At 36.5% G+C, this 12,544-nt stretch overlaps 3 protein-coding genes across 4 annotated transcripts; 2 read left to right on the top strand and 1 right to left on the bottom strand.

Moving 5' to 3' along the window:
* Nucleotides 1–3,404: 3,404 nt before the first annotated feature.
* LOC116167952 (polyprenol reductase) lies at nt 3,405–4,999 on the top strand. Its single transcript, XM_031483577.1, has 4 exons — nt 3,405–3,950; nt 3,995–4,192; nt 4,244–4,539; nt 4,611–4,999. Exons 1-4 carry the CDS (start codon nt 3,620–3,622, stop codon nt 4,701–4,703), a joined length of 918 nt encoding a protein of 305 aa, XP_031339437.1. The 5' UTR covers nt 3,405–3,619; the 3' UTR covers nt 4,704–4,999.
* LOC116167951 (glycerol-3-phosphate phosphatase) lies at nt 4,680–5,829 on the bottom strand. Its single transcript, XM_031483576.1, has 2 exons — nt 5,297–5,829; nt 4,680–5,247 (listed from the first exon to the last, which is right to left on the bottom strand). Exons 1-2 carry the CDS (start codon nt 5,690–5,692, stop codon nt 4,720–4,722), a joined length of 924 nt encoding a protein of 307 aa, XP_031339436.1. The 5' UTR covers nt 5,693–5,829; the 3' UTR covers nt 4,680–4,719.
* A 279-nt stretch (nt 5,830–6,108) lies between these two features.
* On the top strand, nt 6,109–12,334 carry LOC116167950 (gamma-tubulin complex component 2-like). 2 transcript variants are annotated; one of them, XM_031483574.1, is made up of 12 exons: nt 6,109–6,315; nt 6,364–6,540; nt 6,587–7,214; nt 7,262–7,390; nt 7,435–7,611; nt 7,659–7,833; nt 10,388–10,789; nt 10,835–11,184; nt 11,233–11,376; nt 11,593–11,664; nt 11,818–11,999; nt 12,183–12,334. In XM_031483574.1, exons 1-12 carry the CDS (start codon nt 6,263–6,265, stop codon nt 12,259–12,261), a joined length of 2,568 nt encoding a protein of 855 aa, XP_031339434.1. In that variant the 5' UTR covers nt 6,109–6,262; the 3' UTR covers nt 12,262–12,334. The 2 variants fall into 2 exon arrangements, with proteins under 2 accessions (XP_031339434.1, XP_031339435.1); XM_031483575.1 differs by lacking the exon at nt 11,593–11,664.
* Nucleotides 12,335–12,544: the final 210 nt, after the last annotated feature.

Genomic DNA, 12,544 nt, shown 5'->3' with positions numbered 1-12,544 from the left:
GGATACATATTCCTGTTATTTAAGTAACTTGCTTTATTATTTTATTTAATTATTTGTATTTATTATCCCTCTCTTGTTCTGGGCCCTCAACAGGCTTGCGCCCAATTACAGAGTGACCTGCATAATGCTTTTTAGAGGTGCCTCTGCAGAAGGTCTTAAGTAGTTCTATACTACTCCGGTATTTACCTTACGAATTAGGAAAACTGCAGGAAAGCCTAATTCGGAATAGCTGGCAGAATACTCGAAAAAGAAAGTGGACACAGCTTAATTCATGAAACCAACAACAACGCCTATTAATGGTATAAAGTCTAAACTGTAAAACAATCGTAAAAGCTCGAAAGACGGGTTTCAAAATTACGATTCTTTCTGCTTTAGCGTTTGTTACGACAAAATGAATTTCCATAATTCTCAAACAGTAAATTATAATGATGTTGCCTCCAAAGCAAAATGTTTTAAATGTTTCTGCAACGCTGTCCTCAAACTGTCTGCAAGGACCATCAGCAGTGTGCCACATGATAGCCTAGTTAAGTTCCCTTACGTTCAATAACAAAACGTGATATTAACAACTTGCAAATAAATAGGGTAAATAAATAAACAAATGAAAAATATTAAAAATAAAAACTTGTCCACGTCTGACTTTGGGACGTAATTTTTAGCTTCCTAGGCACTTTTTCCGATCACCGTTTTTTGGACATGTCAAAATTTCATCAAATGTCGACGTAGACCATTTTGAGCAACGTTTAAAGGATAAACAATTTTTCCGTCTATGTATGTAGTACGTATAGTACGTACGTTGACAATTTTCCGAGGTACCTAAGCGGATTTTGTTCAAATTTTGGAAATATGTATATTAGATATACGAAAAAATATTAAAGTAAAAAAACTAAAATATTTTTTTTTGGTAAAACGGTTATTTTGATTTCGTTAACATTTTGGCGTTGTATATTAGGGTAACGGATGTAAGACCGGCAAAAACATTTTTTTTAGTATCTGGTGTGAGCTAGGAAGCTGTTCTGAAAAAAATTTTGCCACCTGGTTTTACAGCCAATTGCTCAATCCTTCTGCGGCAATCATTTTGTTTCTGTACTTTGTAGGGATGGTGCAGGTACTAATCTGGGTTGAGGAGTGCAAAAGTGTAACTCCAAAGAGATCAAAATGATTTTTTTGGGAATAGGGCTTTTTCTGCTCGACTCAATTTAGAAAGTTGTAGCTTGTAGCATTAATCTTTTTTCGGTAACATATCCTTTTACGTCTACGATATCACTCAGTGGGACAAGTTATGTCAACCTTCTCGATTTGATGTTCTCCTGACTTTCAGGGTTTTGCTTTCTTGTTCTACATACAGGGTGTTAATTAATGACATGCAGATATTTCAGGGGGCGATAGTACTCGTCAAAATAAGAAAAAAGTGCATATGCATTGTCTAAAGGGCCCCGTTTTCGTTATACAGGGTGGCAAAGGTTCAATTTTTTATGTTCTGTGATAATTGTTTCAAATTTGCTACATCAATTTTAATTTTATAAAATCTGTACAATAGAGTATCAAAATAGTTAGTCGCAGTATACAGGGTGTTACCTCTTCTTTACCCACCCTGTACAACGAAAACGACGCCCTTTGTACCATGCATATATTTGCATTTGTTTTTCATTTTGACGAGTACTATCATCCCCTAAATTATCTGTATGGTATTAATTAACAATCTGTATACATAAAAAGCCAAAACAAGATTTTCACAACATCGAGTATGACGGGTTGCTGACATACCAGGGTGCATATTCGTAACTCTCTCAACAAAGGATATTTTATGCCTTTTTACGATCATACGAGTATATTCAAATGTTTAAGCTCTTAACTCTACGTACGGCATTTCATTAAATTTAAAATGATTAAAATAAGTAAAAAGAGGAGTTTGCTCGAGCGTTTGATCATACAAACATATGAATTAAGTATTCATTTTTTCCGCGCGTAAACACAAATCACCTGTTTGAACATGAAACTAAAGAATACAGCAGTCAATTATAATTTATAAACGCTGTAGTTTATATACCCACTAACCCACTTATCCCGTAGTTAGATGTTTTTACTAACGCGGAGCTATTATATTATAGGATTAGCAAAGTGTAGGAAATGGAGTTAGGGTGCCGAAGGGAAAGAGCATTCGCCTCGCCTTACTCGTATACATTTCAACATAATAAATGCTTAGGATTATGCGAAGAAGCGAAGATACATATGTCTGATAAAAACCCAATGACAAAAAACCTTATGCAGTTGCATATTGACTTGTGAAAAAATGTTATTCTGTATAAAAAGTGGTGTTTACCAATGATACTTTGAAAACCTATCATTTTTTATAGTAACATACAGAAATAAACCGATACAACGAAATATCGAAGGATCCTCAGTATTACAATCACTTTTAACGACAATTTATTTTAATCTTACAAAATACGTTTTATAGTTAACAAAAATGCATCAAATTCATGTCTTGGTCATTGAGATAATGCTTTTAATCTTGTTCCCAACGATATCAGTGCAAGAAAAACGATTTTGACATGTTTTGATCAAAATCCATGTGGTTGCCAAAAATAGATCAAAATTCATGTTTTGGTCAATGAGATAATGCTCTTGGTCTTTTTCCCAACGATCTTGGTGCATAAATAACGATTTTGACGTATTTTGATCAAAATCCATGTGGACTCCGAAAGATCATTTAACATCTTTGAATCTCACATATGCGGTTATCAAATGTGCACGACGTGATGCACTCTTTCAGCATCAAGATAATGCGTTAGAAAGCTTTTAAAATGACCTAGGGAATGAAATATGTTAATTTCTATTATATTGAGCCCGCAGTTTTTCCTGTTCCCGATTCACTGGAAGCCCTATAACTTTTGTTCCTGTTGAACCAGCGTACTGAAAATCAATAGCGTCCGTCCTTAAAATCCAAAGTACCCATACACCAAATTTCAACACAGTCGGTCACTTTTAAAAAGAGTTAGAGCGCACACGGACGGACGGACGGACGGACGGACGGACGACAACACAAAACTATAAAGGATCTGAGGATCCTTAATAACTAGAAATCGTAATTGCGTTTGTTCTATTTGTATATTCAATTACTTTATACATACACTGTATATAAATGGGTTCTACAGATCCTTTGGATGTATTATTTAGACACAGCCGGGAGAGGTTTCAGAACCACTAACGATAAAAACAAACAAACTTATGCTGTAGGTTATGTCGCAAATGAACAAACTTTTTCAAAATTCAAAAATGATCTCTTTTAGCTAGTTAGTTCTCTCATTTCTCATTCAATTCAAAAATACCTTTTGAATTTTTTCAGTTTCGTTTATAAATATTATCTCCCATCACAAGGCATGTGAAATAAGTATAATGCAAAATAAATGGTTTATTCATTGTGTGTTTATTTAGGTAATACTACATGATAATACGAAGGACACGACCTTTGAAATACCAAGTTCAATAGGAAAGTATATCAAATAATAAAAAAATGAGATAGATGGGAGAAAGTGATTGTAGGTCATCAGCACAGAATATTCATATTTTTACCTACTTTCACATCAGAAAACTTCTCATTGCTCAGTCTAAGTGAAAGATGTTGGACCTAAACTATGTTAGAATTGTGTTCTCGTTGTTGACGACATGTATGATACTATTGGGAAGTTTGGTAAATACATTTGAAAAGTATATACCGGTGATATTTAGTCAAGCCTTACGGTATGGCAAATTCTCTCACAAAGGTCGACCTCTCTTTATAGTTATTGAGGTACCCAAAGCTTGGTTTAGGCATTTCTATGTGTATTCCTTCGTGTTAACAACTGCGACTTTAGTGTTTTTATCTGCCGTTTTTGTATTCAAAGTGGAAGTTCCTGTTTTCGTTTACGATGTATTGGATCTTGTTGGGGGCTCTTTTCGACTGGCAAGCAGTAAGTTACGTAGTTGATGTACTGATGCGAGTAAAATATTTTAGTAAGCAATACTTCTGCCTTCGTGGGAATGAGCTTGCTGACATTGCAGTGTTGCCGAAGGTTTTATGATACACTGTTTGTATCTGTGTTTTCAAAAAGTGGACGGATGAACATTGCGCAGTACTTGGCCGGTTATTTTCATTATTCAGGATGCATCCTTGCAATTTTGTTGGAGACATCGAAATTTGTACGCAACACTTGTAGGTAAAGTTCTTAACCTGGGGCATATTTACTAGCTTATTCACTTATAGCTTTAGGTGCTGATTTGCACTGGGAAGATTTAGGTTTAAAAGATGCTTTCGCCGTGGTACTGTTCTTATGGGCATGGAAGCATCAGTACAATGTGACTGTGATATTAGCGAATTTAAGGAAAAATAAGAAAGGGAACGTAGTCACCGAAGCACATGGGCTTCCACATGGTGACTGGTTTGACTATGTCTCCTCGCCACATATACTAGCTGAATTATTAATGTATATTGCTTTAACGGTTATTTTATGGGGGAATGTCACCTGGCTTTATATTTTTTCGTGGGTTTTAACCAATCAGGTGAGTTAATTTCACCCATGTGAAAGTTATCCACAGATTAGAAATTTACACTACAAAATGTTTTTTTGCAGGTGGAGACTGCATTATTAACACATTGGTGGTACAAAGACAATTTCTCGAACATTCCAAAAAATCGAAAAGCAATTATTCCGTACATTTACTAATTAAATTACAACTAAATCAGTTTAAATATTGTAGTAGATCGCCTAGTTTGTCCAGATAAACATCGGGAACCAATTCATTTTCCTCCACATTTTCTGATTCCTTCCACTGGAGTACCTCATTCAATGTCGTTACACCAGTAAGCACCAGCATCGTTTGGAAACCGCACCGTGTTCCCAATAATATGTCTGTATTACACCTATCACCGATCATGAGTGTACGTTTGGGATTAATGCCGTATTCCTTAATCAAGGCATTGCAGATGTATGTATACGGTTTACCAAGGACAAATGGTTCACGACCCGCACATGTCTGTACAGCTCTTACAGCCACACCTGTTCCGGGTACCACAAAATCTGTGTTGCTGGGAAATTGTTCGTCAGTATTTGTGGCTATAAATAGGCAGTTGGGATCCTTAAGGTAACTGCCTGCTTTGCACAGCTTCGGGAAAGATATGTGCTCGTCAAAGCCCACGATGACCGCACCGACGTCGGGATCGAGCTTAGTCGTTTGCAACAATTCTGGAATGGATGTTTGTACATCAGGCTGAAAATTAAAGCTCTTTATACCTTTCGACGTGATTTTTAAAACTCACCCCAACTCCCGTATGCTTAATTCCCACCAAATCCAACTCCTGCGAAATTCCAGTAGATCCGACAATGTAGGCCTTCTTATTGAAGCCGATATTCTTCAAGTAGTCTGCAACTAAATATGATGCGGATATTACTTCGTCTTTGACACAGTCAAAGCCTAATTTTGAAGTTTTCTTGAGAAATTCATCACGTAACTTTGTCGAGTTATTCGTGATGTAAAAAATTCGTTTGCCCTGTTCTCTCAACTTGTTCATAACTAAGTTGGCCTTGTCGATGACGTTGTTGTCGAGCCACAGCACCCCATCGCAGTCTGTTAAAACTGTGTCAAACGAATTGAGGAATTGCTCTATTTCGTTTGTACTCAGTTTGGATAGTTTTGTCACTGTTCTTGTATACATTTTGGTTTTGATGTAAATAATAAGCAGCAAAGAACGTAAGGAACTAAATTATTGTACAGAAAATTAAATAAAGTGACTAGTGAGGTTAGGGAAAGGGTCAAGTGAAAGGCACTTAAAGGTGATAGCATCAGCTTAATCGGGTCAAGATTAGGGTCATATCTAACGCGGAATTTCCCTCGTTGATGGTTTTGAAAATTAGGGATTCCCCATGGTCTAAGGATTCCCGTTTATAATTTCAAAATAAAGAAACCAGGTCCGGCGTCAGCTCAGGGGAATCCTCCTCCGTTCCGGATGATCTGTTTTAGGTACCTAAAATGGTCATTTGCATTTTCTACTTGGTATTTAAATACTGGAATGACCGCGTACACTATTGCAGGGGCGCTGGGATGAAAAGAAAATCCACATTACAATTTCCAGTTTTGCTTTCAGAACATTTTCTTTAAGTTGGCAATAGATGTAAATTGGTAGATTTCTAGTAGTTTTCAACATTCAGCAGTTGGTGGACCTTTACCTTCGTAAGTGGTTGCACTGATGTCAACAAATCGTTAATTAAAAATAAATTTGAATTCAATGGCAGAATTTAAGCTAATCCATTTGGTTAAGGAATTATTAAACGTAACGGGGTAATTTGTTTATTTCTGTACTTTGTAGATCTAATTGGCGAATTGTAGAGTAAACGATGATGCACATAGCTTTGTGGAGTTGGTGCAAAGGATGCCCCTTAGGACAGAAAGCAATACTTACGGATGTTCTTCTACTATATTTCAAAATGCTGTCCAAAATTTAGCTCAGGTTGTTCCGAACTCGCAGCTCTTTCTTGAAAAACTTGAATACCTCAAAGAACGGAAGTATGTTTAGGTCTACATTGTAAGTTTACTAAATTTCACATTGTAGTGTCGATTCTCTAGGCGAATATGTCCAGCTACTCAACTACATTTCGCAGGATTCGCGTGTGAAAGATTTGTTACAAATGAAGAAAGCTAGAAGTCAGTTCGAAAGTCTGACTACAGAGACGATGTCTACTAAAGGTGCCATTGAACAGGTCAAAACACGTGTTAAACGTGCCAGTAAGCTTTTCAAAGGACGTGACCTGGATAAAAGTTGGTCAGAACGCAATCTTCAACTATCAAAAACCTCATCGATAACATCGTGGGTTCAGAGAAGACCGAGTATGTCTTGGGATTTCTCTTCTATCACGTTAACAACCAGTCGAATGCAGTTGGAAAACATCCCCGATATCTCCCAGGAGAACATCCTCATCGAAGACTTGCTAAATATTTTAATTGGCCTACCCGGCTGTTACATAGATCCGCTTAAACTACAAGACCAATATGCCACCCGCGAGTTTAGCCTATGTGATGCCATTGATCCAAGCCTAAAAGATTTACTAAAACAAATACTTCCACTCGCTTCACATTATTCAACCGTGCAACGATTTACAGAGGAGAAGATGCGTTTCGAATTCGGACAAGTTTGTAATGCACTTGCAGAGAGTATGAATTCGTTAATTATCGACTACACGGTGCTGCTTTCTTTAATTTTCAATGCGATACTTACTTTTGTTTATAGCTATTTGTAACACAAATGGAAACCGAATTTCGCTCGGGAAATTTAAATCTCCACAAACTGTGGTTTTATATCCAGAAAAATCTGCACAACATGAGTTTTATGAGTAACATTGCGACTTCGATCAGTAAAGTAAGTGCAGGCGTTAATTGATGGGTTAATTACGTACTTTGTAGTCAGATGCGAAAGGGGGAAAGGTGCTAAGTTTGCTGCATGATCATATTACGGGTTACATTGGCGATACTCAAGCGCAACAGTTGTGTTTGCATCTGATGCAGGCGGCCTGCGTACCATACATGAATATGCTAGGAATGTGGATTTATAAGGGTATTATTTTAGATCCCATTAATGAAGTAAGTACTTAGTAATTTTCGTGCGTTTTTTATCGAGAGATTCGCAGTTTTTGATTGAAGATAATGAAATGGTTCAGAAAGAAGAAATGCCTGTTGATTACTCCGCTGATTATTGGGATAAAAAGTATACTATTCGAAGAGAACGGATTCCCACATTCTTGGAGCCAGTTTCGGACATTATTCTGCGAGCAGGAAAATATTTGAATGTGATTCGGCAGTGCGGTTGGTATTTTTTGGTCACTATTGACAATACTGGAATGTAGGGCTAAGCCTCAAGCAACAAAAAATGGCTTTTCACTCCCATTGGAAAAGCTTTAAGCTTTTTAGACATACTTTGCTTGTACCAAATGGCCGAATACAAATAGCAGAGCGCAAGAAATTATTTTCTTTCATACCATTAAGGACTGCATGAGCTCTAAAAACCAGACTTTCTTTCATAAAATGATAATCGCGGATACTGCATGTGAGAGAGAAAGGAAGAGAGCAAGCTGTCTCTTCGGTTATCTTCAAAAGCAGCGCGCCATCTACTACCTTCTTATAATAAATGCAATATATTCTAATTTTTTTCATTACGCACGGGTGTAGGTAATGGGTACTATGTCATGCCTCTAAATTATACATTGACCTCAGTTTCAGGGAGGTCATAGGAAAACTGCTATACAGCATTGAATAATGATTTAAGGGTGGGTTTATACAATCATTCTCATTAGGATATCATTAAGAAATAGCCAATAGAAGCAAATGTATGGTATGATTGGTTAGCGACGCACAATAAACTTTTGTTTCTATTGGCTATTCTTAATCTAATGGTATAAAGTCACCATAAGAATATGATATCGGAATATCAGGGCCGTATTAAAAAAATTTAAGTTGATGGTTCCACAAAGACGAAATGTCACATCGGATTAAACAATTAACAATTTTATTTTAAATAGCATTGAAAGTTGCGGTGGAGAAGTGTCATTTTTTTTTATCTCGATCAGTGTTTCTCAAACTTTTTTGTCTGGTAGCACACTCAAATTATTAAACAAAATTCGCGGCGCCCATATTATTATTTTGTTGCTTTTTTGTACAGTTAAAGTTAAAGAAATGAAGAATGAGAAGTCTTTGAAAAAGTATCTTTTTTTAATAAGTAAGTTTATTTCTAAACAACATAAAAACATTTAAAAGTTATTACAAAATATGAAAGAAGCTGGAAATAAAATGTGAACTTGCGCCTGTTGGTGTTTGCATTTTCCTTGATATTATTATACCATGTACCCTCATTTCATTCTCAAGAATCTTTAATCGTTCTCTTCTTATCGCTCGATATGCACTTCAGAGTGGTAGATATTGAAGGTGGGAGCTACAAGAGTGGGAAATTGAGAAGTAGTGCAATTCCATGATTTGAAATGATATAAAAAACCATTATTTTTTTCATAATTGTTTTTAATTTCAGTAATTTTAATTTAATTGTGTATTTCACAGCACCCTTATGGAGTACTGCGGCACCCACTTTGAGAACCACTGATCTAGATCATATATTAACGCCAGAAAAAAATAGTTCGTACACATCAGCGTATAGACAAAATCGTTACCCCTTATACAACAAAATGAAAGGCACTTCAACCCAAGCTATATTTGGAATATTCCTATATAAATAATTTATTCTTAAAAACCCACCCACGCGCAAATTAACAGCTGGAATGGGGGCTTGACTGGGGATTTCTGCACTGCCTTCGAACTCAAAATAAAGTTTTGCAGTGAACTTCATTAGTCCGCCTAAATCGGTTGCATAGCATGAAACGGAAAAGAAATTAGTTTGATCCAAAAGATCAATTATGATTCACAAAAATAAATCAATAACAATTCTATGAAGTTCAGTTGAAATTCTCTGTAGTTGGCAGGGGGTGCGGTAGTTTCGTTGGAACAGTAGGTTTATCTCGAGCGCCACCAGATTACTTTTATGCTTCTGGTCAAGGTAAAGAAATTTCTTTTACGTTTCCAACTACTAGAAAAGAAATACACGGGTCCGGAAGCTACAGTTTCTCGTAACAAAGCGTCAGTTTCAGTGCCTCTATGTACCAGGTGTTCATTAATTCTGGTAGAAATCATATACGAAAACGGGTGCTTCTGTACAGGGTCTCCCATTAATAATGGTCACAGGCCATATCCATGGAACCGTTAATTGCACAGGTCAAGAGAAATCGCTGGAAATTATTTTCAGGTTTCTAGCTTTGCCGCTAGAGAGCGCACAATTCATGGTTAAGTAGAAAAATGACTTTCCCTAAAATATACCCAACCAACATGCATAAAAAATACATGCATCGCAATCTTGTATCAATTTTGCGTCATTTTGATGCAGCTCATATAAAGTTCATTCACCGTTCTGCTTGCTTAAAAGGCACAACTGAAGCAATGGGTGCAATTTAAATTGGGCAACCCTTTTTCTGGAACAACCACAGCATTATATGGTTGACAAATGCCTAAAATTTGTACACTGCCTTTTGACATGCTAGTAATATACTTCTTCATGTCTTACATTTCCTAGTAACACATCATAAATGCCATGTAACGTCCCATGTCATCTCGTTTAACATTAATTTATTTAATTAATTCATATTTTGAATTGGTAAAATTATATCTCACAAAGAGTATATCTTCCTTACCAGAGACTTGTTATATCAAGTCTCTGTTCCTTACAAAATTTTGTTTCAAAATTTCATATTTCATTGGTTGAAAACGTGATACTTGCAGTAGTTACAATTTAGAATGCTTCTAAATATGAATTTTTCAGGTAAAGCAGTCAACCATAAAGTTGAATCAATAGAATATAAAATTGAACAAAAGCATTACATTGACGCAATTGATAAAGCGTACAAATTCGCAAGTATCAATCTACTCGACTTAGTGCTAAAGGAGAAAGACTTATTGGGTCGTTTAAAATCGGTGAAGCACTACTTTCTGTTAGACCAAGGAGATTTTATCGTTACGTTTTTAACGTTATGCGAAAAGGAATTGAACAAGGACGTCGCCGATGTTATCCAAGGACGTTTAGACTCTCTCTTAGATTTAGCATTAAGGCTGTCGAGTTCCAATAACGATCCATATAAAGACGATTTGTGTACGGAGTTGTTACCTTATGATTTACAACATCAAATGGTGAAGATCAAAACTGTCCTGTCGATTGAGGAGAGGAGTAAGTTGGACGCTAAAGCGAGTTAAGTCCAAGTCGGTTTTTTAGATCTCTTCCTGACCGCGCAAAAGAAGACTAATTTGACTGTGATTGAATCTTTCGCCTTCAGCTACGAAGTAAAGTGGCCTTTGTCGCTGATTTTAAATCGTAGATCACTAGCTTGTTACCAAATGATATTCAGGCACTTGTTTTACTGTAAGCACGTCGAACGAATGATTTGCCAAGTTTGGCGATCGAATAAAGTGGCCAAGTCCTTTCCGTTTCTATCCGCCAAGCAATACAGACTCGCCTTCGCTTTGCGACAGCGAATGCTGCATTGCATTCAAAATCTGGAATATCACATGATGGTCGAGGTGATCGAGCCACATTGGAGCGCATTTATGCAAAAAATAGCCAAGGTGAAAAAGTGTTGCGACATTGCAATCGTTATCTCGTCTTAATTTTAGGTCAGCAACGTCGACGAGGTACTCACGTGCCATTGCGACTTCTTGGACGCATGCCTGAAGGACTGCATGTTAACAATTACAAGTCTGCTGAACACAATCACAAATATACTCGCAATTTGTGTGAAATTCTGTAAATTTATGCAGGTAAGTGAGCGTTTTATTTTTTTATCAACTTTAACAGTGGAGATAAATAGAGGAATTATGTTGATTGGATTTCTTGCAGTAATTTCTGCCCCCTTAAACGCAGCGTACACACACTTCCACTAAATGTAAATTAATGACAGTAACCTCTACTTATTTCTAATGTTAACTTAAAATATTACCAGCTTAAAATGATAAAAAAAAGTTGTATTATAATAGCGCACACAGCAGCACTTTGTGGAGGCCGAACTAGATATTCTACCAAGTTCGTTCGTCGATTCTTTTTGTCAGGTACTTTAAAAAAAAAGTCCCCTGAGTAACTCCTGCAAGCTACGCATGTATTTTATAATTTGCGAACTCTTTCTTTTAATACGCTTTTTTTTTCTCCGGATCGTAACGTCTCGCGCATTTATTTTCTCCATTTAATTGCTAATTAACTTGTAGGGCGAGGGCAGCTTAAACATCACCGACGGCCAACAGCAAACCGAAAAGGTGGAGAGCTTTCGTGAAAGCATCGCCTCTCTCGATCTCGAATTTTCCGAAGCGCTCAAAGAGCTATTAGAGCAGATAAACGGTTTGAATAAGGAGACTAGCGATCACGAACGGTTGTATAACTTGCTGTATCGGTAAGTTTCATAATTGGCCCTATTCCCATCTTCCTTTTAGTATTTTAAGTTTGAGTTCCTCCACGAGCGATATGTTCATATACCATTACCCTATACTGACCTCCTTACTTGAATGAGTCCCCTCCTTCCCGCCCTTGTAAGTAAAATTTCGATCGTAATCTAAATAATGTAATTGTGTTTTAGATTGGACTTCAACTCGTATTATTCCGGACAATTCGAGAAGTTAGGTCTCAAGAATGTAAGAATGAATATATCTGGTTAGTTAAGATAATTAATAGTCGTATTTATTTATATCGCTTTATTTTTGATAATATAGATTTTTTATGATTCAAAGAAGTTTTCCTGCTGAATATTCCCTACACAGTATGCCACATTTCTTTTCTCCTTTTTGACGTATGATTGTTTTTCCAAGTGATTTACTTTTGTACCTTCTCCCGCACATTACCTATTGAATTTTATTGTTTTATGGTACCATGTTACTATCCTAATAGCATAATAATAATATTTTTGGCGCATAAAAAATAATCTGGAGAACTCATTAATAT

The sequence above is a fragment of the Photinus pyralis genome, unplaced genomic scaffold, assembly GCF_008802855.1.
Source record: "Photinus pyralis isolate 1611_PpyrPB1 unplaced genomic scaffold, Ppyr1.3 Ppyr1.4_LG4, whole genome shotgun sequence".
Lineage (NCBI taxonomy): Eukaryota > Metazoa > Arthropoda > Insecta > Coleoptera > Lampyridae > Photinus > Photinus pyralis.
This window is presented reverse-complemented; position numbering and strand designations above follow the sequence as displayed.